Source organism: Panicum virgatum, chromosome 2N, assembly GCF_016808335.1.
Source record: "Panicum virgatum strain AP13 chromosome 2N, P.virgatum_v5, whole genome shotgun sequence".
NCBI lineage: Eukaryota > Viridiplantae > Streptophyta > Magnoliopsida > Poales > Poaceae > Panicum > Panicum virgatum.
The window spans coordinates 6,588,811-6,613,158 of record NC_053146.1 but is presented as its reverse complement, the minus strand read 5'-3'; the positions used below and the strand labels follow the sequence as shown (position 1 = coordinate 6,613,158).

The window sequence follows — 24,348 nt, the reverse complement described above, 5'->3', positions numbered from 1 at the left end:
TCACTCAACTGACGGAATTGTTTGAAATCCCAGTAAACAAGCCTAGCGCTGATTAGCAAGGGTTCTTGATATTTCCAAAAATATAAATGCAGAATTTCCATTAACATGAGACCAACGTAGACAAGGTGGTCACAAATTGTACCATATCGTCAAGAACAGATTGAACCTCCTAGTAGCTTTTAGCTGGACCAGAACCCGCACCAAAAACTGCCGAATTACCACTTAGGCCAAGCCCCATTTCATTGTGTTTTATGCGATACTTGCAAGCTTGTGCTATAGAAATACACGGCACAACATTTCCCATAAAGAATTTATGTACCAAAAACTGCAAACATCCTGACAGAATTTTCACTGAAAATAAAAATAAGATACTATGGAGCGAACAAGGAATTACAAGAGACATTCTGATTCAGTCCTCATCTGCAACATCTTGTTCCTGTTCCTGTTCGTGGCATGGCTCTATATGAAAACAGCATTCTTGAAGGCCTCTTTCAAAAACTCAATATCATGATCACTGAGATCTTTGCAAACTACCGTAAATCGGAACTCCTTAAGAGATTGGAGATGCTCTGTACTGAAGTGAACAAATCTTAGATCTTCTTGATATGCATGAAACTGTAACTCAAACTTCTGAAGCTTCAGCATAACACCCTCAACGAAGAACACTGGCATGACCCTACAGTTGATACAGAGCTCCTTGAGGCTAGGGAAGCCGGATTCCCTAATGAGTATGCCTTGTGAGTGTGGTTCTTTTATGGTGAGTCGAAGTCGGGTGAGCGTAGGTAATTTTGCAAGAATTTCTGTATCCCTCTCACCCACCGCAGCAACAGTTAGCTCCAGATCAGCGAGGTGAGGGAGTGATGACATCCACATTGGCACTCTTAGAAACCCATGCTCGCCTTTTATTTTCAGGCTTTGAAGTGTATCAGGAGATGCAGATAGGGGCAACTGGAGTTCCAGGAACAAACCCATAGAGTATCCTAACAAATTCAAACTCAGTGATTGAAGATTGCAGTTGCAGTTGCCAAGCTCACCAATTACCAAGGGTAAACAAGCATCCAGTCTCTCATCTTGTGACCTTCCTACTTTTAGATTTATGTAGGACATGTCGAGTTGTCTCAAATTGGTTAGCCTAAGTAACTCTTTCACAGCTTTGTTAGATCTCTTACTGGCAGCCCTGATGCACAATGTCTGTAAACACAACATATTTCCAACCCCTTCAGGCAGTTCTGCTCCTCCAGCAAGTAGATGTACCAGCCTTTGCAATTGAGTAATTTCCTTTGGCAACTTTCTAACGTTTGTTTGTGTCAAGTCTAAAGTCTCCAAACATTTTAAGTTGCCAATCTGCAACGGCAATTCACTGATCCATGTGCTCTTCAGACTCAAGTACTTCAGCAGGAACAGATCACCAATGTTCTTCAGGTGCCTACTGTCTAAACCCCCACAGGATTCAAAATCCAACATCCTTACAAATTTGCATTTTGGAATGAAATGAAAGCTAGCAATACACCCACAAATTGCCAATGATCGAATGCGAGTCATGTCAAAATTTGACAAGTCCAAACCATCTGTTGCAGTTCTACAGTCTAGTGATAGCCGTCGAACGTTGAGCCGTTGTGTGGATAAACTCCAGCGATCACCTACAAGCATAACAAAGTTGTCTTCGAATGATTTCATCATGATCAGTTCAAACATCACATCATGAATTCTGCATGCATGAACTTCACCAAAACAGTCAACGTCCACAGCCTGGATCCTGGTCCTTTCTATTAGCTCACTGAAGTAGCTTTTGGCTACTTTTTGCAAACTCATACCAGGTATTTCGGCTACGAATCCTTCTGCTATCCATCTCCGTATTAAACGATCCCTTTCGATTGTGCAACTCCCAGGAAATGAACAAAGATACAGTACACAGACCTTGAGATGTTGTGGAAGATCATCATAACCAAGCTGTAGAGCTTGCTTCAATCTACTTAGACTATCATTGCTTTCAATCTCGGACCCCAAAGAGCTGTATACTTTCTCCCACTTTGTTGCCTGTGGCCGTGTAGCGGCCAAAAGGCTCGATATGCAGACGATGGCCAGTGGCTAACCGGCACATTTTTTCAGGATTTTCAGGGACATTTCTTCGAAATCATGTGGACAGTTGTTCTCAGAACCAAAAATCCGACCAAGAAACAATGTCTTCGAGTCAAGATCGTTCATAGATTCTACCTTGTGCACAAAGTCACCAAGGTTATAGCTTGAGCAACATGCATCAGCAACAGACTCATTTCTTGTAGTCGTCATAATGATGCTACCCAGATTGTTCTCTGGGAGAACACAACTAATATCCCTCCAAGAGGATGTTTCCCATAAGTCGTCGATGACAATCAAGTACCTACAAAGAAATTTCATGATAACGGAATTCTCATTAGACAAACTAAGGGAAATAATCTTGATAAATATTGAAGCCTAAAGATATTTTATTTTTATTGCAACTAGATGAAATGTGCCCATTCTCCGGCATCGCACCTTGTATTCTGAACCTTATAGCTTAATACAAAAATATGTGATTCTCATGCGAATTCGAGAAAAAAGATGTTTCAACATGCATGTGCAACCCAATGATCAATAAGAACATTGCAACAAAAATGTTGAATGAAACTGCTCATAGATTGAATTAATTTTGAGAATTTCAGAACCACGCTGGCTGGATATGTGCTTGCAGTTGAAAGCTTGCAGCCTTGTTACAAACTTCACAGTAGGCAGGCACTACTAATCAAAACTATTTGAAAGAAGATAGGACATGTGTTTTCTGTCTGATTTGTTCAATTTATTTCAAATCTGGTAATAGATTTTCAGTAGCTGTGCAAAGCAATAATCTGACTCAACTTTCCTGGGATGATCAATTAGTATTTAAGTAACTCAGGAAGGTTGAATCATGGAATGTCCCTACTGGTTAATTCAATGATACAAACTGTCACTGCGTTTCAAGTACAAATGTGGAAGAACAGTACTGCTAGAGTTGTCACGATGAATCACCTCTTGCACTGCAGGTTTTCTCTGAGCTTGCCCACGAGCTGGCTGATCTCCCATGTCTCGACACCAGCCATATCCGGATCCGGCATGGAAGAACTGCCAACAGGGATGATCTGTTGTAGAATGTCCGTTACAAGTCTTTTAATGTCAAGTTTCCTGGACACTGTGATGAATGCCCGGCACTGGAACTGGCCCTCAAGGCTGCGGTACACAGCCATGGCTAGGGTGGTCTTGCCAACTCCGGCGAATCCAACCATGGAGGCCACACGGCGGCGGCCAGATGCATCCTTCCTTCCGGCATCCATAAGCTTACTAATGATCTCATCACGCGGGCCGTCGATGCCCACCAAATTGGACTGACTGGCCACCTCGACATACATCGTCGGGGGCAACCAGAGAGCGGAGGCGGAGCTGGGAGCATCTAAAGGCAGGAAGACGTCACATTCATACCTCTTGTGGCGCTCGCTCACCTCCAGTACCCGGGTCCGGAGGCTGCGCGCCTGCTCAGCTATCTGACGGCGAGCCATGAACGTGGAGACCAAGTGCACGACCATGGCAGGGATCCCCACGGGTGCTGGACTAACACGATATTTGAACTCATCCACGGCGTCTTCGAGATCGTACGCGAGCTCCCGCACCTCTCTGGCCCAATCCTTGACAACGGCAGTAGTGGCCTGCTGGCTCCTCGCGTAGTCCTGGAGGAAGGCGTGCATGCGCTGCAGCTCGGCCTGGACGAAGTCGATGTCGTTGCGCACGCCAGCCTGGAGCGCGTACTCACTGCCCAGAAGAGATCTGAGCCCCTCCGAGGCGCTGGCCACTAACTCCATGGGCAACGACAACGGATTCCCTTCAACACAAAGGCCATGGCCGGCTGAGAGTCTGACCACTCTTCTTTGGTTCTTTGTAGTGGTTGGCCTGTCCTGTTCGAAGACGATGGATTCCAACTCGAGGGATGAATATTCAGAGGGAACCAGCAGCCTGTTCGGCTGGGTGGTTTGAGCTGGCTGAACACTATAGCGGCTGATTTTTGTGAGAGGACATACACTGCAGGATTACCGTAGCAACCACACGCAGTGCAGCCTCGAGTACACGTGGGAGTGTACTGTACCGACACTGAAGCTACAGTGTACTGTAGCTACAGTGCCAACAGCCAGTGCTGATCAGCAAAACGAAGAGGCAGCAGTTTGACACGCTTCCGCTAATCAGCTAATGGGTACTGGCGTGAGGGTACTTGAGTTGGCCAATGGTTTAGGCCCTTGTTCAGTTTCCCAAAGGGACAATGGATTATTCAGGCAGCCAAAGGGGTTCATCAGAAAAATACTTTCCTAAAATCTTCTGTCATATTCAACAGCGAAGGTCATACGAGCGTGCATGAGAAGTAATGGATGTTAACACTTACTACTCGGTATGCGGACCAGTCGAAGGAGAGCTGAAGCAGCTCTCCCTTTGCCACCTCATCTGAACCACAGTTGGCATGGCACGTGGATTCGCTCCCAAATTGGGAGAGCAGGCTGACGAATTGGTGCGCTGAGATGCAGCTTCGTCGATCCCACGGCCGCCGCTCGAAGAAGCTCAAGCTCCCAGTCCCCGTCCGGGCTCCCCATTCCGTCGAAAACCTTGTGGGAGCCACGAGCGCGGTGGCCGGTCAGCATGGGGGAACCGTGTGGCTCTGCGCGGGGGGGACGGCGACCTGCACGAGCCAACGCCATGGAATGGAACATGGGCTGAGGCGAGCGGCAAGACAAAACCTAAAAAAAGAAGTCCACCTCCATCGCAAACGAATCACACCCACCATAGAAATCGAGCACCCACCCTGTGCGCACAGCCTTGTAACACGACCCACGCGCGCCCGGACCCATTCACCCCGCCGCGGCGCTTCATAGGGAGCGGAGGCGGAAGCTTCTAGTAAGCAGTAGAGAGGACCGAGTAGATGTGGATTTTTTAGAAGAAGTTGCGAGTAAAGGTGGGTGAAGCCACGCGATGAAGAGAGAGCAAAAGTTTATGGAGGTGGGTCATATATCTGTCTATCGCCGTGTTTAAATGGAGGTGTAAAATTTTTCAGGAAAATTTTTCAGTCTTTTGACCACTAATTGGAGGTATTAAATGATGTATTATTATAAAACCAACTCCACAACTAAGGTACTGTAGTAGCTACTGTAGTTAATGGGGTCTTAGACCGTATGGTTATGGGATGATTAGACGCGGTTACTGTAGCACCAATATAGCCAATCATAGTGACATTTAGCTCATTAGATTCGTCTCTAAAAATTATACTCATCCATGAAAATGTTTCGCAAATAAACTTCGTTTAGTACTCCATATATGCATTCTTCTTTTTTTTAAAAAAAATTACAAAACACGGTGATACGCGTTGCCCGCGTATTGCAGTTTTGGTCTCTACGCACTTAATAGACTAGTATTATATACTATCTGGTATCATATTGGCATGCATGATAATTCATAGCATCTAGGAATGCAGGGTGAGCTCGTCAAATTCAGCAGCGTCACCGTAGCGTTCCAGCATTTCCACGGAATTGTGGCAACTGTTTCAAAAACCCAGTGATACCAGCCACGTGCAGGCTGATTACGAGCCCCTTTGGTATGGGGGCTGCCACGTTCCCAGCATTTTTCTTGCGCGCTACTTTACAGTAACGCAAAGATGCCGGAGACTGCCACACACCAAATGGGGGCTATGTCTATAATCTATGTGCGCTAGTGCGGTGTCTCTAATCTCCCTTAGAGCATCTCCAAGAATTTTTCTAACTTTCACTCTTTAAATCATTATTTGTAGAGTCATGTATATAAATTAATCTTTATACATCTTCACTCTCCAACAACTTAGACATTTTCGCTATCTAATTTTGACTAACGAGAAATCCAGAATAGATGGTGGCTATATTAGAATAACCACTTAGAGAAGCTCTTGGAGCCTATTTTCCCATCAAAATCTTTATTTCTAACAATTAGAATAAATATAGAAAATCTCTTAAAGTTGCTCTTAGTTGTTTCTAATAAATATTTTTCTTCTAGAATCACGTAATGTGGTTGAGAGTTGAGGCATAACTGAATCACATGATCACTCACAGTACAGCTGTGGATGAGCCTGAGCCATACTGGACATCCCGCGTCCATTTTTTAAGCATGCTATTAGCTGTTGCCTATCCTGGATATGTTAGAGAAATCTAAAAAGAAGGAAACGACCTGGCAATTCCCCTTAGAAAATGCAGGCAGCCGCCTAACTTGAGTTCTCCCGTGCCCCTTGGCAATCAAGACTTTGGCAGAAACTTCGAAGAATTCAGTCCGGGAGATGTAAATTCACGTGTGCGGACTTCCACAATTATTATTGAAAATTTACTCTTTCCGTCCACCAAAGAATGCAATTCTTTTTTTATATATAAATAGACAGTTTAAATTTTGACTAATGATATAAAAAAAGTAATAACATTCGTGTTACAAAATAAGTACCATTAGATTAGATCAGTTACAGAATATATTTTTATAATAAATTTATTTAGAGACATAAATGCTAATACTGCTCCCTCCATTTCAAATTGTAGGTGTTTATCCAAGTGCATAGCAAAATCTATGTATCTATATTTTGTCAAAATAATTTACAATTTGAGATGAAGGAAGTATATTTCAAGTTGACGGATCTTATAATTGTACTTTTTTATAGACGGAGGAACTAGGAGCATTTCAAGTTGACATTTTTTACCGTAGAAGAAATCCTAGTTAATCTGCAACGTTGAAACGGCCCTTAGTTTTTCCACCAACCATAATTTGTCTTGATGAATTTCTGATTTTTGGGTTCTCAAAGGTGAAATGTTTTTGTGTCACGTCAATGTTTGACCAGATGTCGGGAGGATTTTTCGAACACTAATTAAAAAACTAATTTCAGAACTAACTTGGAAACCGCGAGACGAATCTTTTGAGGCCTTTGACCGCATCATTAGCACATGTGGGTTACTGTAGCACTTATGACTAATCATGTACTAATTAGGCTCAAAAGATTCGTCTCGTCGTGTACATCTAAACTGTATAATTAGTTTTGTTATTTAATTACATTTAGTGCTTCATATATGTGTTCAAAGTGTGTTCAAAGGGGAGGTGAAAATTTTTGGGTGAATTTTTTTTTAACTAAACGGGCTCTTTGCCAGATCGCTTCAGAACAAACGAGTCCACGAATCAGGACCATGCAGATCGATGGGCCCTAAGACCGTCCACAGCGATAGGAGGAAATGGAGGAGTAAATCTACTGTTTGGCACTGTAGATGCACTGTTTGGTACTGTAGACAGAGAGGGCGTGGGAAACAAGGCAAGAGCAAATTTGCTCTTGCCATTGTGGACAGCCTAACGGCCAGTAGCTGCCGCTCTGACCTCCCCGGCGGCGACCAAACAGACAGAACCACCCACCGCCACGTCACCCTCGTAAACCCCGCGCGCATTAAATATTCGTGCAATCCACAGCGGACAAAGATAAAGGCACTGTTTGCACGAGAGTAGCACAAAATTTTTGACCAATAATTAGAAATACTAAATAAAGGTAATTTACAAAACTAACTCCACAGCCTCTTACGACTTCGCGAGACGAATCTAATGAGGCCTTTGACCGCACGATTAGAGGATGGTTACTGTAGTATCACTGTAGACAATCATCGATTAATTACTATCATTAAATTCGTCGTGAAAAGTTACACCCATCTGTGAAAAGATTTTGCAAATAAACTTCGTTTAGTGCTCCATGCATGTAAGATTCTTTTATCGAGAATTGTGTGCTATGCTATGCAAGGGAAAAATAAACAAGGCCAAAGGCTGTGTTCACTTCCCTAAACTCCTTCGAATTTTCCATCACATCGAAACATTAAATATAGGAAATGATTCATGTATGGAGTATTAAATGTAGGTAAATAAAAAAACTAATTGTATAATTTTGATGTACGTTGCGAGACGAATTTTTTGAGTCTAGTTAAGTCATGGTATGACAATATTTACCACAAACAAATAAAAAATACTATAATATACTATAATGTCTTATATGACTTTTTCTACCAATTTTTCGCGGATAAACACACCCAAACACGCGGCCTCGCCCCCCGCATGTTCCCCGTCTGCCGTCTCCCGCAGCGTACACCGCTCGCCGCTCGGCCCCACGCCTCCCACCGACACGTGGACTCGCCCCACCAACTGTCCCCACCCGCTGCCTCTGACAAGCGGGCCCTGAGTCCCGATCCCCACCTGTCAGCCTCACGGCGCCCGATGCAAAATCGACTCCCCCTGCCAGTCTTTCCTCTTCCCCCCTCTCCTCTCCTCTCCTCCATTTCTGCTGGAAGAAGAAAAAAAAGGGGGTGGGGATTGGAGGGGATCGAGGGTTGAAGCCTTGGCGAGGAGGGTGCCCTAGCCCACGTGCCGGCAGCAATGGCGGGGTGGTGCGAGGAGGCGGTGGCGCTGCTGCGGCGCCCCGCGGTGGCGGAGATGGCGGTGGACGTGCTGCTCTGCGCGGTGCCGATCTGGGCGGCCGTCATGATCGGGCTCGTCGTGGGCTGGTCCTGGCGCCCGCGCTGGACGGGGCTGCTCTTCCTCGGCCTCCGCAGCCGCCTCCGCCTCCTCTGGGTGCCGCCGGGGCTCGGCGCGCGGAGGCTCTGGCTCGCCTGCACCGCGCTCTCCGCGTGCTCCGTCGCGCCCAGGCTCCTCTCCTCCGCCTTCCGACGCTGCCGGGGGAAGCACCAGGACAAGGTCTCCCCCGAGGACCACGCCGGGGACGACGGAGGCTGCGCCGACGGCAGGTGAGCCCTGTAGCTGTAGGGTAGGGGGTTGGTTCTTCCTGTTGCGGCGGCGGGGGTAGGTGGCGGAGCCGCGGGAATGCGGCATCTGTCCTGTCGGTGGTGTCCGTTGGAGGCACGGTGCGCGTCAGTCCGGTATCGAATTGAATCATCGTGTGATTCAGTCGACCGTGACCTATGCTGAAGGTCGTTTAGGAGATTCGATGTGTTTTCCCCCTTGTCAAAGTTACTCTATTTCAGCTCGATTGAAGGAGTGACACATGTCGCCGGAGGGCTGTTGGACAGGAAGGCGTGTTTATCTTTTTTGATTGACGACATGATGTGGTGTTGCTGATAGTAGATTGTATAGGGGCTAAGCAATAGGACCACTTTGTCGGGTGTGCAAAAACTTGCTATCTATGTAGGTTATAGGGTTTTGATGATCGGTTAGTTTCGATCGGTTTGCACCATTGATGGATTTAAAACATGAACTTGCCTTCTGTTTGGGATTTACCGTGGTTTCGGTAGCTCATCATTTTTCGTGGAGTTTAGTTCATGTAGATGCAGCAGAACAGAGCCACAACTTTTGGTTTCGGCATAAAAATGCATCACAATTTTCCATCTTCTGGAATCGATTCCGAATTTGTATTCAGCTTTCTGCAGTGAAATATTTGTTAGTTTCATTAAATTTTGTGAATGGTAGGACAATATTTGAGGGCGAGCATGATACTGTTACTGAGAAGGACCTAGAACATCTGCTTCAACTTTTAGATAACAAGGAGAGTGGGGATACAGCGTGGCAGAATTTGATGGAGCGCACAACCTCCAACATGACCTACAAGGCCTGGCGGCGTGAGCCTGAGGTTTGTTTTGCCTGTGGGATTTTTGAAAAAGAGAAATAGATACCAAGAATTTAGAATATTATAAAACGTACAGCTATTATGAATATGAGGTGGCATATCATATAGTAGTATCTGAATGGAAAGAATAATTTTGGTATTAAATTAAAGTGACAAAGGACTAGGATATTTCAATTTTTGAAATCCAATCATGTCCCTCTTTGGCCTGCAGCATTATACACACCGTGTGTCTGTTTAAGCGTTTACTGTGTTCTTTGTTAGATTCCTAGAATTTTCCTTAATGAACCTGCATTATCTGAAAGAAAAGCAGATGAAGAAGTAGAAATGAGACGCAATACATCAGCTTTTCAACACAAACTGGAATGCTGAGACTACATAGTTTGATCACTTTTTTCCTGTTACTTAATCTACATAAATTGGCATGAAATAATTAGAAATTCGCAGTAAAACCTGTATCATGACTAAATCTGTTATCATAATACCTTCAATCTAATGAGTTTATCTTAAATGTATTTAGGAGGGACCTATTATGTATTGCAGCCGCACTATTTTTGAGGATGCTACTCCTGAACTGGTTAGAGATTTCTTCTGGGATGGCGATTTTCGTCTTAAGTGGGATCCCATGCTTGCATATTCAAAGACATTGGATGAGTTCCCTCAGAATGGAACCATGATTGTCCACTGGATAAAAAAGGTTTGACCAGCTCCTGTTGTGCCTTGGGTACCTTCATGTTAAGCTTCACAGTTACAACTTGTTGTTTGCTTTCCAGTTCCCGTTCTTTTGCAGTGACCGTGAATACATCTTCGGAGGGCGCATATGGGAATCTGGGAAGACATACTATTGTGTTACAAAGGTACATGTACAAAATTATTTTTCTTGGCAGCTACTTCTGCTCATGTAATGTTATGTTCTCCCAATTATTTTTTGAAAAAAAGTCCATATAATTTTATTACTGAAGATGAAAATGTTTTGCGCACCCTTTCTATTTTCCTGCCTGATTGTTATGCTTTACTTTTAGCCTCACACTTTTTGCATTAAATTTATATTCTTTTTTCTGCCCATTTTCTTTTATCCAAAGGTTGTTTTCTCTGTGTTTAATAATATTCTTGTTATACTTCTATGCTGTCTGCCCAAAGAAACTTTTCAACAGCAGCTTCATAATTGACCTGGACCCAATACAAATGCCCCCTTCGCAAAGAGTAATAATTTTCATGATTTTCTTTTTTCTCCACAAAATAGTTATCAAAAGTAGATATTCAGATAGTAAACCATTTTTATTAGCTGCCAGAATGACTTTGCGAAGTTATTATCTATTAGCACCTTTTAAAATTGAACTACCTGTTTAATTTCACCAGCATCTTTCATGAGATATCTTGTTATGGTTTTCTAGTTATAGAAGGAGGTGACATAACTTAATAGCTATGTTATTTATCTAATCGTAGTATGCTAGAGTTTAGGAAACAAGAGATGGACTTGTACCAGATTAAGAAAACATTCAACTGGGTTATTTACTGTTGAGAGTATTCAATTGGAGACAGAAGATAAAACTGAGCAGGTCAATTTTTTTTTTTGAACTGAGAGCAGGTCAAGATTGAACCAACATACTGACTAGTGACAAACATCTTATTTTTAGCTATTGTTGTAAAATTCTCATGCACGTCTTTCTAGGGAATCAAATCCTTGCTCTCCACACACAGTAAGGTGCCTCCTGTCTTTCATGGTTGTGAAATCAGGGATAAGCTTCTCAGGGATTTTAATATGTTGGAGCTGCGGTCTGTAGAAAAGGTTCACTAGCATCCAGTTTAAGGGCACATATTGGTTGTGACTACTGAGCACTCAACAATCTCCATTTGCAGGGTGTTCCTTATCTTTCTTTGCCAAAGAAGGAAAAACCAAGGCGTGTGGAGCTGTACTTCTCAAGCTGGCGAATTAGATCTGGTAATTTTTTCCCTTACTATTACCATTGTGTCACCATTGACCGTGTGTTTTTTTTCTTGTCTTTTGAGCCGGAACCTGAACTGTGTTCATTCTGAACATTGCAAGTTTCCAATGATTCATTGATGCAAATGCTCATACTTTGACAATTCATTCATGTAAATCTGCCTGTGAAATGCAGTTCAATCGCCTAAACAACCTGGACAGCAATCCGCATGTGAAGTAACTTTGGTTCACTATGAGGACATGGGCATACCAAAAGATGTTGCCAGGGTTGCTGTTCGGCATGGCATGTGGGGTGCTGTAAAGAAGCTGCAGTCTGGGTTCAGAGCATACCAGCAGATGAGAGCAGAAAACGCCCTGTCACACAGTGCCATCATGGCTCAAGTGACCACCAAGGTATCCATTGCTGGCTCAAATGGTCCTCTGGACCAAGAACTTTCTGCTGCTGATAAAATCAGCGATGGCGATGCGAACTCTAGGGCAGTCCAACATGGTTTCGACTGGAGATGGGTGGTGGTTGGAGGTGCTGTGGCTGCAGTTTGCGTGCTCAACACTGGATTTGTTGGGAAGGTCCTCCTACTAGGGGCAGCAAGACGGCAGGCAAAGAAGTGAGGTGAGGGGCACCTTCCGGCGTCTGCAGAAGACGGCAGGCCCTAACCAGTAGCTGCAACCTTGCAGTCGACAAATGATTAAGAAATAGGATGGGTTTCAACAGGAGGCAGATAAGAGGGATGCACGATTTTTGATCGTGCGTTTTATGAGGTAGAGCACGGGTGTGCTACCATAAGAGGCGCCGCGGTGCCGAGAACCTGTAGCTAATGTATCTGAAGTTATAAGAGGCTTTCTTGCTACCGTACTGCATGCTTTCAGCCTTCTACATTCGCATTTATTCTTGAGAAAATTCGTCTTATGACACTGAGTAACTTTGTAATACTTGTTAGGCTGATATATGGTTTCGGCGTATGGAAATGGTGGCCTTAGATGGAATTGCCCCCTCCATTTCCTAACGTTAAGCCTGTGCGGCTGTGCCAACGTCTGCTCCGGCGTGGCCTGATGAACTGACGAATTCTGAATGGTAGTCGTGGAAGAAAATTGTCTGAAGCTGTTCAGTATAGACCGCCAATGTAAGATTAATGTACACTAGATTCATCATGGTAAATGCATTCACAATATGTTAAAACCTTTTTGGAAAACCTAATACCTTTTTGATATGTTAAAACCTACTCCATTTTTTAAAAAAAGTTTAACTTACTCTACTAATTTTGCCACTCTGAAAACACTGTGCTATGAAGAGAGTACAGTCACCAATTAGAGCTGCCATTACTATGGAGACTAGATGCCTCATCGTAATCGTCTCGTCTGAACCTCGCAAATGGGGAGAGCCTGAACAAGGAACCTTCGATACGGTTTGCCTTGGGCTTTGTTCTTCGGCTCAACTTTGTCTCATCCATTGTTGGTACGAAGCGCCTCAGCAGCTGCTACCGTGCCATCCCAAGCCGCGCACGCCACGCCCATTTCGCAACGCCTGACGTCGCCGTGGCCACGACGTCGTCGACGGCTACCGGACACCACACCGGCGGCGGTCACGACGACCATTTCCTCCGACCCAGACGCCACGCGCTAGCCAGGGTCGACCCTGGGCTAAGAACATGGAAACCTAGCGTTCCGTCTTCGTCGTACCAACCTATATAATGTAATATTTTTATGAAACGAATCAAGCAGAAGAACTGCCGATTATATTAAATATTATAATGGGCAAAAGTATATTTTTCATTCTTTAAGTATTGCTAAAGTGTGACATTCATCCCTCATGTTTCATTTGGTACAAATCAATCCCTTAACTAGCTAAAATGGTGCATTTATCATCCCACTTAGCTTATTTTAACAATGGTGTAGTGTCATGTAATATTGGTTTAGGTCATGTAATTATCTCACTAATCATGGCCTAGCAACATCTAATGTTAAGTCAATCGCTATAATAATTTGATGTGAATCGGTTAAGTTAATTTTTTGGATAAAATTTTTATGGAGTACCCAATTTAGAGAATTTACTAATTTTTAGGCTTTATAGCATCTCCAAGAGTCTTTCTAAATTTTACTCTCTAAATTATCATTTGGAGAGTCATGTACATAAAAATCGCTCTCTATATATCTTTGGCTAGCGAGGAATCCGGAATAGATGATGGCTATATTTGGATAACCACTTAGAGAGACTTTTGGAGGCTATTTTTCCATCAAAATTTATATTTTCTAGCGATTAGGATGAATATAAAGAGTCTCTTGGAGTTGCTCTTATATCTTCAACTCAGCGTATTACATTGCAAAGTGGAGATTAGTCAAATGATAGTGTGGCATAAACTACCATTAGATTGTACTAAACCATTCTTAAACTAAGGTGGGGATGATAAATGCACCAGTTTAGTTAGTTAAGGGGTTGATTTGCACCAAATGAAATATGAGGGATAAATGCCACACTTTTGTAATACTTCAAGAATGAAAAATACACTTTTTCCATAATGTAATATTGTTTACTCGGTTCAGTTGGGTTCGACTCCTCAACTCAGCAAGAAAAATGAAAAAGAATTATTGCATTTCATATGTTTGCTTGTACTTTTTTATTTTGCTTCAGAATAAGCTGCATTATCGTTTGAATGCTAGAGGACGTGCCGTCTGTGCAGTGTTTTAATTAAGGAAAAATTGGATCCGCACCCTCCGTAAAACAGCAGTAGTAACAAGCAACCGGATGGTTCTGGTGCAGCTGGGCATGGAAATCTACTCCCGGGTTTCAGTAAAAAAACACAGCATGGCCGAGCCAATCTAAGGCGAGATTCTTGTCCGCACGCACGTGTCCCGGCTCCAGGATTCCACTCCGTGCGCCGACCCTCCTTATCGTCTCCGGCCAACGTCTTCTTCCTCTCCGGTCTCTCCTCACCTCTCCTCGCCACTGTTCCTAACCACTCTCCGAGTCTCTGACACTCTTGCCTGCTGATATATTTAAGCCCGGCGACAGAGTGCCTAACCCTGATCCTCTCCCTCGCGCCGCGCCCTCGAGATCCCCACACCGAATGCCACGTCGGCAGCTTCGGTCTCCTCGGCCGTACGGCACCAGGCAAAATATTTCTTGAGAATTGAGATGGATGCGTGGGCGGCAGGGGATCGGTGAGGTGCATGGGGGAGTGAGAGCACGGCTTCTTGCTCCGTTGCTCGTGTGTGATTTGGAGGAGGATGATGGGACCTCTGCAGGTGCAGAGCAATGGCGGCGACGGTGGTGGTGAGGGGCTCTTGGCTGACGACCCGGGGTACGTGGAGGTTGATCCCACGGGGAGGTATGGCAGGGTAAGGTCCACCGGTGCTCTTCTTCTTCCTCCTCACCGTCTTCTTCTTCTTGTCATCGTCTTCGCCTTGCTCTCGTGCTAATCTTCTTCCCCTCCTCTGTTTCCGCACCTGCAGTACAACGAGGTCCTCGGCAAGGGATCCTCCAAGACCGTGTAAGATCATCAGATCACAGCCCCGCCTTTTTTTGAAGCAAAATCAAGTTTCATTCTTTTCCATCTTTGCATGAATCATTCTGATGGTTGGCGGCCGTGGATCGTGGAGCAGGTACCGGGCCTTCGACGAGCACCGGGGCATGGAGGTGGCGTGGAACCGGGTGCAGGTGCACGACTTCCTGCGGAGCCCCGGCGAGCTGGAGCGCCTCTACGGCGAGATCCACCTGGTCCGGTCGCTCCGCCACCGCGCCGTCATGCGCCTCCACGCGTCCTGGGTCGACGCCCCGCGCCGCGCCGTCAACTTCGTCACCGAGCTCTTCACCTCCGGCACGCTCCGCCAGTACCGGCGGCGGCACCCCCGGGTGAGCCCCGCCGCCGTCAGGCGCTGGTGCCGCCAGGTCCTCGACGGCCTCGCCTACCTCCACGCCCGCGGCATCATCCACCGGGACCTCAAGTGCGACAACATCTTCGTCAACGGCAGCCAGGGGCAGGTCAAGATCGGCGACCTCGGCTTCGCCGCCGTCCGCCGCCGCGCCTCCCCCTACGCCGCCCACTGCGTCGGCATGCCCGAGTTCATGGCGCCGGAGGTCTACGCGGAGGACTACGACGAGCTCGCCGACGTCTACTCCTTCGGCATGTGCGTCCTCGAGATGTTCACCCTCGAGTACCCTTACAGCGAGTGCGTCCACCCCGTGCAGATCTACAAGAAAGTCACCTCCGTATGATCCTCCAACCAATCTTTGGAGATTCTTCTTTTCGGATTGGCATTTCTGATTCTTTAACTTTTTTTTTTTGATCGATTCGATTCCTCATTGTAACCGTTTCCTGCTGCATCTTGTCAGGGGATAAAGCCGGCGGCTTTGTACAAGGTGACGGACCCCGCGGTGCGGCGGTTCATCGACCGGTGCCTGGCGCCGGCGTCGCGGCGGCCGACGGCGGTCGAGCTGCTCAACGACCCTTTCCTGCAGGTTGAAGACGACGGGTTTTACATCGGAGAAGAAGGCGATTACGGCGCCATGTACGATTACCTCCACCAGCCTGCCTGCCTGGACCACCACCAACACCACCACGCCGGCGGTAGCAACGGCTCCTCGGCGAGCAACGGGGTGTCCAACGGCGGCGGCGTCGACGACGACGGCGACAGGTGGGGCTCCGAGGACGACGACGACGGGAGCATGCTCCATGGCATCGACCAGCTGTTCAACGAGAACGAAGACGAGCACGTTGCTGGCGTGGACATCACCATCAAGGGGAAGAGGATGGAGGACGGCAGCATCTTCCTCCGGCTACGCATCGCCGACAAAGACGGCACAGGTGGTGACTCTTGCTGACCATTGAAAGTTCAAAATTTCTTTCGTTTCAAAAAGTTGAAAATTTTCTTTTTCTTCTTCGTATAAGATTACTATTAAACTGTGATCTGTTCTGTGGAAATTTTGTCACTCAGGGAGGGTCCGGAACATCTACTTCCCCTTCGACGCCGACGCGGACACGGCGCTGAGCGTGGCCACGGAGATGGTGGCGGAGCTGGACATCACGGACCACGAGGTGACCCACATCGCCGAGATGATCGACGGCGAGGTCGGCGCGCTGCTGCCGCACTGGACGCCAGGTCCTGGCATGGACGACGGCGACGCCGCCGCCGCCGACGACGCCCCGGACGCGTCGACCGCTCCCTCTCCCTGTTGCAAGAGATGCCGGTACAGCGCTGCGTCCTCCGGCGGGTCGTCGCTCGACGACTACATGTCCGCGGCGGCGCGGCGCGGCTGCCGGTGCGCCGAGATGCACGGCCGGTTCGAGGAGATCACGTTCCAGGCCGACGAGGAGCAGGTGCAGTTCCAGAGTTCGGGGTGCAGCTCTGATGACGGAGGTGGCCAGGCTGACGACAAGAAGCTCATGGACATCAATGGCGTGGCACAGGGCGACGCTACTGAATGTTCAGACCAGCCATGATTTGGTTCGGCACAGGAGCAAATCCTATTGCCTGATCACTATGATCACAGCAAGATCGAGCCATCCCATGGCGATTCAAAGAGCAGTTTTCGCCTGTCGGCATGGGATCAGAGCACCGATCTGCTTGAATAGGGAAAATTGCGCATGTCGGTGCCGGCACCGTGATCATGGAGCTCAGAGGGCTGGCCTTTGTGATGAGGATGGTTGACAGCAACCTTGATCAATCAGCAGTTCACAGAGCAAAGTCTCTCTGTCAGAGCTGTATTGCTTACCGACACCTTTGCAAGAACAGAATCTGTACTGATGAGCAATGGTCTTGATGTGCCTTTTGTTGGTTCTCCTGTCTCAAAGATCAGGCGGATTCGGTAGGCAAGAAACTGAGATGTGATCAGGGTAGTCTGAGCTGCATGTAAAGAAACTTTTGAAAGTTTTGGAAAGGTTGCAGATCTATGGAGAGGTCTAGTTTGTTGAAGTTTGAACAGAAAGGTGCTTCACTAAACTGAAACTAGCCTTTTTTATTCTAAGCCAGTTTTCTAGAATTTAAAATAAACAAATGGATGATTAAAATAATCAGGACAGTTGCATATTTTAAATAATCTATGCATGATCCAATTTAGCGATCCCAAAAAGCAACATGGACGACATACATGCTTAGCTGAGATGCAGAAAAGCAAGGCGCATTATTATGCAGAAAAGTTCCTGAGCTACACATAAAAGATGGCAACTTGGTATCTACCTTTGTGTACTAAATTAGGCAGGAAAAGCTAGAGAAACAAAGGACTTGTCCAAAGCTGCATCCCAGGACCAAGTTGGGAGCTGAACTCTTCTTCCCTGTACAGCCTAGTGGAAGGGAACCTATACATGATAGGGACATCCTTGCCAGGAAAAAGATATCAACCATGCAATGCCATCTATTGTGCGATGCTTTTCTCACACAATTCCAATTTTCTCAGTTGGAAGCTCAATAATGCTCAAAAGGGATATACTATTGTTTCATCATTTGGACATAAAGAAAATCGGCCGTCTTCCAAATGGGATATCCTGGCATGTTTAGTTTTTGCTCAAATTTAGCACATGCGCGAAACTGGGGAGCACCTATCTAACATTTCGGCAGTGATCGAATTCGCTACGAAATACCAATTTTTTGTAGGTAATACAACTTGTGGCACTCCTTGAGTTTCAAAGTTCAAACCAAACAGGACAATAGAACTTTTCCTGTGCCCTTCACATCTTTTTTTTTTCCATGCAATGAACTGCCAATTTCTTCCAAATCCTGTCCTAGTTTCCTGAGGATATTAAATTTACCAGAGTCTAAAGGATGATGGCATAGGTCCATGGCATCGGCTCTGCAGGCCTGCCATAATCTATTTATCTATATGGCTTCTAGAGGCTGGAGAAACGGGTCTCCATCCAGGGATTCTTTATGGTGATGAGTCTGAAAAAACCATGAAGGCACAAGATGCATGCATTATCTTCAAAATAAAAGATGTGGTCGCTTTCCTACCATTTTAACCTATATATTTTATTGTTTATGATTATATTCGTACAAATGTTCTACTCATGTGAACCATGAAAATTCTGCAGTACCCATAAGACTGGGCAACATCAGAGGCCAATGATCGATTCATGATCGAGTTCGTCAAAGATTAGAAAAGTGACACTGCTTGACTGCATATCAGTTAACAATGACTTGGTGACAGTTAGAAAGGTCCACTGTACATGAATAATCAGGCAACCGAGAGCAACCTTATGTTGTGTGTGCAAATGGTAGGTTTGCATAGATTTCAGATAAGCATCAAGGCACCACCAGGCAGGCATGGTAGGGGTTGGGTGGCAGGGGATGAAAGTCACATGCATCCATGCCGTGCTCGTTCAATAACTCAGCTATCTCATGGCCATGTGTGAACTGAAAGTCACTGTTTTGGCTTGCTGCCTGCATCTTGGTGGCTTTACATTGCAAAAATAAAGATGCTGGTCCCTAGTTTAATCATGACCATCACTTGGTGGTCTAGGTTTTGCTGCCGGTGCCCAATTATATGTGGTAGGCTGGCGGGTAAACTACTACAGGAAGGAACTGCATGCTCTGGAGATTCTCATTTATCAGAAAAGGTTGCAAGGTTTTAATCAGTTGGTGCAGGATTATTTCTCATGACAAAATTGAGTATATTGTCAGTCTAGGCTGTGCTGCTCATGACTAGACTACCATTGATAATTGGGTACAGAGAGCAGAAGGGCACGATCGGAGAGAGAAAAATCCTCTCGGGCCCTCGTGTCATCCCGTCCGGGGCGACAAAAACCGCGCCGCCGCCAGCCCCTCCCGCAGCGCCCTCGACGGCCGTCGCCGCCGCCGCCGCCGCCGCCGGCCAGCGGCGGAGGTCGGCCCAAGCCGGCTCCCCGTGAACCCCTCCCGCGCCTCCTCCTCTCCCCGTCCGCTTCCCTCCCGTTCCTCCCCTCCCTCCCATTCGCCGGCGTCCGGTGGGGCTCCGGCATGTCTCCGGCCAGATCCGAGGCCCTCACCTCTGGATCCGTGGTCCTTGGCCATGGATCTGGTCGTCCCCGGGCGGGGGGGCCGTCTGACGCCGCCTGGCCTGGGCTGCCACCAGCGGTGGTGGTGGGCTGCGGGGGCGCCATGCTGCGCGCCGTGGGGGGGCGGCGCCGCCGCGGGTGCCTGCCCCCTCCTCTGTCGCCGCTCCTCGCTCCCCATGTGCCTGGTGGTGGCATGCCGGACTTCGTCGGGTCTGGCACCCCGTTCTTCTGAGCTCAGCACTGGTTTGGGGCGCCGTCGGAGGCCTCCCCCGCTGCTGCTGTACCGTCAGGCGGAGGCTCACGCGACACGCTTCGCGTGTCCTGCTGGCCGGGTCCGCACCGCATCGGGGGGCTACTTCGGGTGTCTCTCTCCGCAGCTTCACCGTCAGGCGGAGGCCCGCTCTCGCGTCCTGCTGGCCGGGTCAAGCTGCGGGGAGCACATGCCGGTGATTGGGGCGGCACCGCCGAGTTATCAGGCAGCCCCAAGCTCCCAGGTGGCCGAACTTCTCCTTGACAAGCTAAACTCAGTAGCTCTCGGGTGGCAGTGCTTCCACTGTTAGCGGGAGCGTTGCTGGGTGGGCCTTGCAGCGGCTCACGGGTGTGCGGTGATGTGCCGCCACTGTTAGCGGGAGCGCTGCCGGGCACGCTCCGTGGCGGCTCACGGGTGGTGGTGCTGCAACCGGTCGTGGTGCTGGAGGGCAAGGCGAAAGCCTGGACGGTGGCGTTTGCGGACGTCGCATCCCACCCTGGAGGCGTCCCCTCTGCACCGTGCTCACACCCACCATGCAGCGAAAACTCCACGCCCGGCGCGTGGGGGGTGTTTTTCACCTTCGCATGGGTAACCCGATGCCCCTCTTCTATCTACGCTTGGAGGTGTTTTCGGCTTGAAGAACTCCTGCAGGTCTCTTGTGCCGTCGTGCCTGGCACTGGCGTTTCGGCCTCTGTCGTGATGCGATGTGTGCCTCCCCTTGGCACCTTTGCTCCGTCGGTGCTCTCCTTGTTGACAGGGGTGCGTAAATCATATGCCAGGTCGGTGGAGCCCGGATGCGCCGTCGGGTGCTCCTGTTAGCTCGAAGGGAGATCGTCGTTTTTGGTATGCTTGAGTCGGATGGCTCTGGTGTGCCGACGAGTATGTTGTTCTTGGTGGTGGTGCTAGTCGTCGCTCGGCAGTCGTCGGTTCGGTCGCCTCAACTTGCGTCGTGTTGTGTTTCTTCTCCTTCGTTTTCCCTTGTGTTGCTGAAGTACTTGCTGCGCCGTGTTAGCAGCTTTTTCTGTAATTCGTGGTCCGCCACAATGTTGAATGAATGAAATTCAGGTGGGGGACTCTCTCCCCTCCCGGTGACCTTCAAAAAAAATAATAATAATTGGGTACAGGCAGAAAAACCTAGATCAGCACAAGTGATGTATTATCGATAATAGTTTTTTAAATAATTAAAATGGGTACAAAGGATGGTACTAGGAAGTGCCACACATCATGTTTTATCATTATTGGACATAATATAAGTTATATATGACGTAAAATAAATGAAATATTAGTTAGATAACTATCTACATAAAATGCAAATCATGAGCATTTTAAGATCACAAGGAAACAAAAATTCGAGCTCCATACTGGAATGTAATAGTAGAATAGAACTCTGTGCAACAAATAATTGGTTCAGTGCTACTTTTCTTAAAATTCCAAGTTCGTTCCAACACTCAAGTGTCAATAGTTGACAAATGTATGTTGGGTACCGTCATGTCAGTAAGAATATAGATATAGCTCCTCCTGAAATAAATACTTGAATATCAATAATTGGTGCATTTGCTTCTAAAAAATCAATATCTAATAACTTACTATGACTAAGTTTTTTTAAAAAAAGAATATTCATTATAAAAAAGTTTTTTTAACATAGTACAGATACAGAAAACATAGAAGCATGAGCACACAGTTGTATAAATGTATGCACACAATACTACCCCATATGAGCACATCAAGAGACTGAGACTCAATAAGATTTTTTTCTTAACATTATAGATGCTAACGTTTCATAATTGAAGTATAGAAATCTGAATAGACATATAAAACCATGCTACAGATACTCCTCCGTTTTTATTTACATGTCGTATTAGGTTTGTCTTAAGTTTAACTTAACTAACTTTGACCAAGTCTATAGAGAAATATTGCAACAAGTATACTATCCAACGTATAATTTATGGCGGATTCAATGAAACAAATTTGGTATTATAAATATTATTATTTATTTCTATAAGTTTGGTCAAAGGTTGCGAAGTTTGACTTAAAAGACAAACCTAATACAACATGTAAATAAAGACAGAGGGAGTATTAGCCTAACTTGTCGAAAACCGAGAATGCAACACCAAACCAAGCAATAATAGTAGCAGTAATTCACATTTTCCTTCTCTTTGTCTTTCTTGAAACAGCACGACACTTCGTTGATCAAATAATCATACAAGGAGGTGAGTATCTACGAAGAATTTTGTCACAAATTTAACAGGCTAGGAGTCCCTGGACGAACGGAGGTTAACAAACTTCCTCATCATCTCAACTTGGAAGAATTTTTGCAAATTTAAACCACGATTACCTAGGCTAGGTAGCTACAAGGCGATCCATCTCGCAACTCGCAAGTCAAAAATGACAGCAACAGCCATGCATGTCAACAGGATCTCAAATAATATCCATCTCGAGAGTACTGGACCAAGCTAGCTACATCCCTTAACTTTTGGTTCAGAAGATGTGGATTGGTGCTGCGCTTTTCTTCCTCTCTTCCATCGTAGATACTAGATAAGATCTGATTGGGGACCCAAGCGCATGCAGGGCTGCACGCCGGCATTTGATAGATGCTGCACGACAGTGATCTATGCGGACAGCCTTGCTCCAAAGGCACGACCCAGGTCAGCTTGGCCAAGCGACTAATGGCGCCTCCCCGTCGTGCTCCCCCATGGCCTCCCCGTCGGGATGCCTCCAACGCCAGGCCCGCCTCCCACCCAGGGCCACCTCCCGCAGCGAGGCCACCTCCGAGGGCCAGCTCCCGCGCCGGGGCTGCCTCGGCGATGCCGCCGCGCGCGCCGAGGCCCGGCTCGCATCGAGGAGCAGCAACACGAGGGCGGCGTGCGTGCGCGACCACAACGAAGCCCGTGAGGTGGGCGGCCTCGAGGACCAGGCAAGCGACGTGCGGGAGCCTGCACAGCGAAGGGCTCTTCGCCTGCTCCGGCCATGGTGTCCAACACGGTCATGGAGTCCACGCGCGCTCGGCCGCCAGAGCTAGGCGTGGCGTGGGAGCCAGGCCTCAGCATAGGGGGAAGGGCGTAGGGGGTAGGGAGGGGGGGCTCGCCGGGGAGCGAGCGCTCGAGCAAGAGCCGGCACTCGAGCAAGAGCAGGCGCTCGATCCGTTCTGTGTCCAAAAGAGGAAAAGGAAAGAGACAGGGGTAGAAGGGGAAGAAATTTAAGTAAAGACCTTCAAATGGCATTCTAGCGGGTGTGATGTGTTTCATAATGGCATATTGGCGAAACCCGCTCCCACGATGGCATTTCTCCGAAGCCCACTTCTCATGATGATCAGAATCCAAAAAGCTCGAAGGCGAAGCTGTTAGATGCCCTTTTGATTGGGTTTATCATTTTTTTACCTAATCCAGTCCATTTAGCTCATTTGTTGGAGTTGCTCTCAGACAAGCCGCTAGTTCCACTTCGAACCCGACCCTGCGCCTTCACGTGCAGCCGCGCCACGCCGCCGTTGCCCACTGTCGGAGCACACCTCTACCCCACGCCGCGTCGCGCCCACCACCATCGACTCCCGCAGTCCCTGCTGGCGCTGGCATGGTCTTGCCTCTAGGCGAGCGCGCTCCTCTGGCGCCCCGCGCGGCCATGGGAGGCGCACCTCCGCGGCCGGCTCCGTCCACAGCCCTCAGCACCGCATCGGCCTTCACTCGCGGCCTCCTGCTCGGCCACCCCGACGCGAGCGGCAGGGGGCACGGGCACCAGCCCTGTAGGCAGAAGCCATTTGCCCAATTGTTATCCCCTTCCGTGTGTACTGCTCTCTCTTATTCCATTTAATGACTCCATCTCAATTTCACATTTGAATTCAAACATTGAGTGATTAATCGAATAATTGATGCATCTATTTGTATTATTGCCGTGTTTTATAAGAAAATTTAGCTCTCTATTAAGTGCTTAATTGTAATATATTCATGTTCTCAACTAAATTGTTGATTTGCACGTATTATCGAACCTTTTTAATTATGTTATTATAAATTTATAGTTACTATATATATATGTATTGTTATTGAAGTCTTATTAGACATACGGGATTGCGCTTTAATTTTTTTTTACCAGGCCTACCCTAATTTTAAATTCTAGGTCCGCCACTGTGTCACTCCTCTCCTCTTCCGTACACGAGAAAACAACGCTCCATTGTTGTTGCTGCTTCTCTGCATCTCCATTCCAGAAGCCTGGGCGCACAGGATTGCTGGAAGAACATGCCTCCGGAACTCACCCCTCTTCGAGACTGCACCGAGTGGAGAGTGATCGAGTTTTTAGGGGGTGCATCGCACGACTGCTCGCTGCTATGAATGATTCCTTCCTGGCGGCGCAACTACACTATGAACGTCTGCACAACATCAACCTTTGATCGGCTACATTGAACAGGCCCGATCAAAATGTCGACTGATCAGGGTAACGGCACATGGCGCATTTGGTGCCTTCGGCACTGGCCTCACCGGCCCCTGGGTACTTGCTAAACTTTCTATTTATGTTTGTTGTCTCAATCACAAGCATAATGTACGGTGCTCCTATTTTTGTTATCACA

The 24,348-nt window shown here is 47.3% G+C and overlaps 3 protein-coding genes across 7 annotated transcripts; 2 read left to right on the top strand and 1 right to left on the bottom strand.

Moving 5' to 3' along the window:
• Nucleotides 1-49: 49 nt before the first annotated feature.
• Nucleotides 50-4,982, bottom strand: LOC120659552 (disease resistance protein Pik-2-like). 3 transcript variants are annotated; one of them, XM_039937730.1, is made up of 3 exons: nucleotides 4,834-4,982; nucleotides 4,421-4,711; nucleotides 50-2,380 (listed from the first exon to the last, which is right to left on the bottom strand). In XM_039937730.1, the coding sequence occupies exon 3, from the start codon at nucleotides 1,810-1,812 to the stop codon at nucleotides 460-462; it is 1,353 nt and encodes a 450-aa protein (XP_039793664.1). In that variant the 5' UTR covers nucleotides 1,813-2,380; nucleotides 4,421-4,711; nucleotides 4,834-4,982; the 3' UTR covers nucleotides 50-459. The 3 variants fall into 3 exon arrangements, with proteins under 3 accessions (XP_039793664.1, XP_039793663.1, XP_039793665.1); XM_039937729.1 differs by having other exon boundaries at nucleotides 4,814-4,965; XM_039937731.1 differs by lacking the exons at nucleotides 4,421-4,711; nucleotides 4,834-4,982 and adding an exon at nucleotides 3,025-4,413.
• Nucleotides 4,983-8,304: 3,322 nt separating this feature from the next.
• On the top strand, nucleotides 8,305-12,566 carry LOC120659551. 2 transcript variants are annotated; one of them, XM_039937727.1, is made up of 7 exons: nucleotides 8,305-8,804; nucleotides 9,484-9,643; nucleotides 10,158-10,334; nucleotides 10,411-10,494; nucleotides 11,310-11,426; nucleotides 11,498-11,579; nucleotides 11,758-12,566. In XM_039937727.1, exons 1-7 carry the CDS (start codon nucleotides 8,437-8,439, stop codon nucleotides 12,189-12,191), a joined length of 1,422 nt encoding a protein of 473 aa, XP_039793661.1. In that variant the 5' UTR covers nucleotides 8,305-8,436; the 3' UTR covers nucleotides 12,192-12,566. The 2 variants fall into 2 exon arrangements, with proteins under 2 accessions (XP_039793661.1, XP_039793662.1); XM_039937728.1 differs by lacking the exon at nucleotides 11,310-11,426 and having other exon boundaries at nucleotides 8,325-8,804; nucleotides 11,758-12,498.
• Nucleotides 12,567-14,475: 1,909 nt separating this feature from the next.
• On the top strand, nucleotides 14,476-17,516 carry LOC120659550 (probable serine/threonine-protein kinase WNK3). Of its 2 annotated transcripts, none has more exons than XM_039937725.1 (5): nucleotides 14,476-14,915; nucleotides 15,030-15,067; nucleotides 15,180-15,786; nucleotides 15,910-16,381; nucleotides 16,512-17,516. In XM_039937725.1, the coding sequence occupies exons 1-5, from the start codon at nucleotides 14,805-14,807 to the stop codon at nucleotides 17,015-17,017; spliced, it is 1,734 nt and encodes a 577-aa protein (XP_039793659.1). In that variant the 5' UTR covers nucleotides 14,476-14,804; the 3' UTR covers nucleotides 17,018-17,516. The 2 variants fall into 2 exon arrangements, with proteins under 2 accessions (XP_039793659.1, XP_039793660.1); XM_039937726.1 differs by having other exon boundaries at nucleotides 14,481-14,905.
• The last annotated feature ends 6,832 nt before the right edge of the window (nucleotides 17,517-24,348 follow it).